Source organism: Condylura cristata, unplaced genomic scaffold, assembly GCF_000260355.1.
Source record: "Condylura cristata isolate star-nosed mole 26May11 unplaced genomic scaffold, ConCri1.0 scaffold00040, whole genome shotgun sequence".
Classification (NCBI taxonomy): Eukaryota; Metazoa; Chordata; class Mammalia; order Eulipotyphla; family Talpidae; genus Condylura; species Condylura cristata.
In genome coordinates, this window is record NW_004567141.1 from 2622678 (window position 1) to 2625123 (window position 2446).

The 2446-nt window shown below is 52.3% G+C and overlaps 1 protein-coding gene across 1 annotated transcript; it reads left to right on the forward strand.

Annotated features, from left to right (window-relative positions):
• The first annotated feature begins 419 nt into the window (after positions 1-419).
• LOC101635630 (cornifin-B-like) lies at positions 420-2138 on the forward strand. Its single transcript, XM_012733277.1, has 2 exons — positions 420-465; positions 1493-2138. Exon 2 carries the CDS (start codon positions 1512-1514, stop codon positions 1848-1850), a length of 339 nt encoding a protein of 112 aa, XP_012588731.1. The 5' UTR covers positions 420-465; positions 1493-1511; the 3' UTR covers positions 1851-2138.
• The last annotated feature ends 308 nt before the right edge of the window (positions 2139-2446 follow it).

Here is a 2446-nt window from a genome sequence, read left to right on the forward strand (position 1 = left end):
CTGCATCATATGCCTGAATGTTTGCCACCCCTGGAACAGCATCTCAAGGCAAAAGAGAACAGGAAGAAGACCAGGCCACAAGAGGACTCGGGTCTTCCCCAAGACTCCCCAGGATTAACTCACTAAACCTTCCAGTAAGCTTATGGTTCACCCTCTCCCAACACGAGTCCTCCACCTGGGTCTGAGGAAAAGGGTGGCAGCGGGAATTAGACCTGGATGACATCATTTCACACAGCCAGTGCCAAAGAATATCCAGTGGGTGGTTTTCATCACAAAAGCTGAGCCAACAGGTAATTGAGGGGAGTGGGGTGAATCATGTTTGACAGGTAAGGAATGAAAACAGGGGGGCCCGGGGTGATTCTATTTCCTTGAGGCAGGGCTCATTCATCATATAAAAAGCCAGCTGGCCATTGACTGCACACCAGACCTGAGCGCCTAGACAGCCAGATCTTCCCCGTGGACGAGGTGAGTCTTTGGTGGGCTCCAACATCAAGAGCCTGTTTGTGTTTTTCATTATTAGGAACTGGAAAAAAAGTAAACATGTGTAAGAGGCTAACACAGTGTGCAGTTTGGGAGGGAGGATGTTGGGATATATTTGACTTAAATGACAGTGTAGTTTGGATTTGAAGAGAGCTCAGCAGTACCTTAGACAGCCCCCACTGCAGACAGCTGCACAAGCGGAAGTCACAGAGTGGGGCAGAGCTGTGCCAGTCGCCACCGAAACTTAACAACTGGAGGAGGACTAGGACTCATGCCCAGGTCACTCTCAGCAGCTACTATTCTTTCTAAGTATGATACTTAAAAAAAAAAAAATTAATTCTTGAGATCAACCTCTGCTGAGGATTATATATAAGACTCCATGTCAGGCACTTTGGATAAGCCAGACTGACATGACACTTGTTTAATAAGCATATAACCTAGCAGGGAAGATAATGCAGAAATAGATGAAATGCAAACGAGATAGTAGTTGGGGTGAGGCGGGAGGGTGAGGGCAGTGGTGGTTTGGGAAAGATTTGCTCTGTAACAGCTCCCAGGACACGTGATATGAAATATGCTGCAGGAATATTTGGACAAGCAGAGGTGGGAAGGGAGGCATTTCAGAAGAAACAGTACAAGGAAAGGCCAGAGGAAGGTCACAGGTGCTTAGATCTTTCCAGAGCCATCACACAAGTGCAAGGTGTGGCAGTAGGAGGAAGAGATCACTTTCCAGAGGACCTAATCTGTGGCCTTGGGAACTTATCAATGAGGGACATGTCTGGGGAAAAAGAGAGCCAAGAAACAAATCCCACTGGGGGGAGCAGAACCCAGTCCCCTTAAGCTCCTCCTCTCCAATGGGCACAGGAGCTATCAAAGCATGCTCTACTCCAAGTGTAAGGGGACAGTCAGGAGAGAAGAGTCTCTCTTCTAAAGGGGCCTGACCAAAACTTATTAGACACTGCAACTGGCGTCTTCCTGCTTAATCAAACCACTGAATCACCTGCTCTCTCTCTAGGTCCAGCCTCCTTTGAAGCATGAGTTCCCAGCAGAAGCAGCCCTGTACCCCACCGCCCCAAATTCAGCAGCAGCAGGTGAAACAGCCCTGCCAGCCTCCACCCCAGGAGCCATGTGCCCCCAAAACCAAGGAACCATGCCACCCCAAGGCTCCAGAGCCCTGCCACCCCAAGACACCAGAGCCCTGCCACCCCAAGGCTCCAGAGCCCTGCCACCCCAAGGCACCTGAGCCCTGCCACCCCAAGACACCTGAGCCCTGCCACCCCAAGGCACCTGAGCCCTGCCACCCCAAGGTTCCTGAGCCCTGCCCCTCGACCGTCACTCCAGTGCCTGCTCAGCAGAAGACCAAGCAGAAGTAATGTGCTCCACAGCTGCACCTTGTGGGGAGAGACCCCTGGGGTTGACCGCCGTTCCCATCCTGCTATGAGTCCCACTTGCTGTCAGCACAGTCAGCCCGAGTCCTGGCCCCACCTTCTTTGTACCCTTTGTACAGTCTCTCTGGAGGCCCCTGAGCCCCTGAATAAGGCTGACGTTCTCACTTGCTGAGCTGCTTTTCTAGCTGCTCAGAGCTTGTCTGAAGAGGGTCGCGAGGGGTGAGGAGTGGGTCAAGTGAATCATCTCTATCCTGTCCCATTAAATCACTTTTAACTCCATTGCCCACTCAGTGTTCTTCATTGTTCTGTCAACGTGCAGCAGCTACTGTGGAAAGTGAGGGCGGGTATGAGGGCTGTGGTCAGGAAGGCCTGATCCAGGCTCCACGGGAGTACGTGTGCCTGTGTGTGTGTTTACGTCTGTGTGCGTCCATGGCGGGGGGGTAGGGGGAACACTCACCGCACCCTTCTTGGCAGGCAAGTGATGGGCGAGCAGACCAGACTCCCAGGGGAGCCTCAGCCAAAGCAGAGCGTTCTTCTCCCTGAGTGAGTCAGAATTGAGTGTAGATGGAGCCTGGTTCGAG

What these genes read in the sequence shown, in the direction of transcription:
- LOC101635630 (XM_012733277.1), top strand. Translation starts at nt 1,512, where the DNA reads ATGAGTTCCCAGCAGAAGCAGCCCTGTACCCCACCGCCCCAAATTCAG.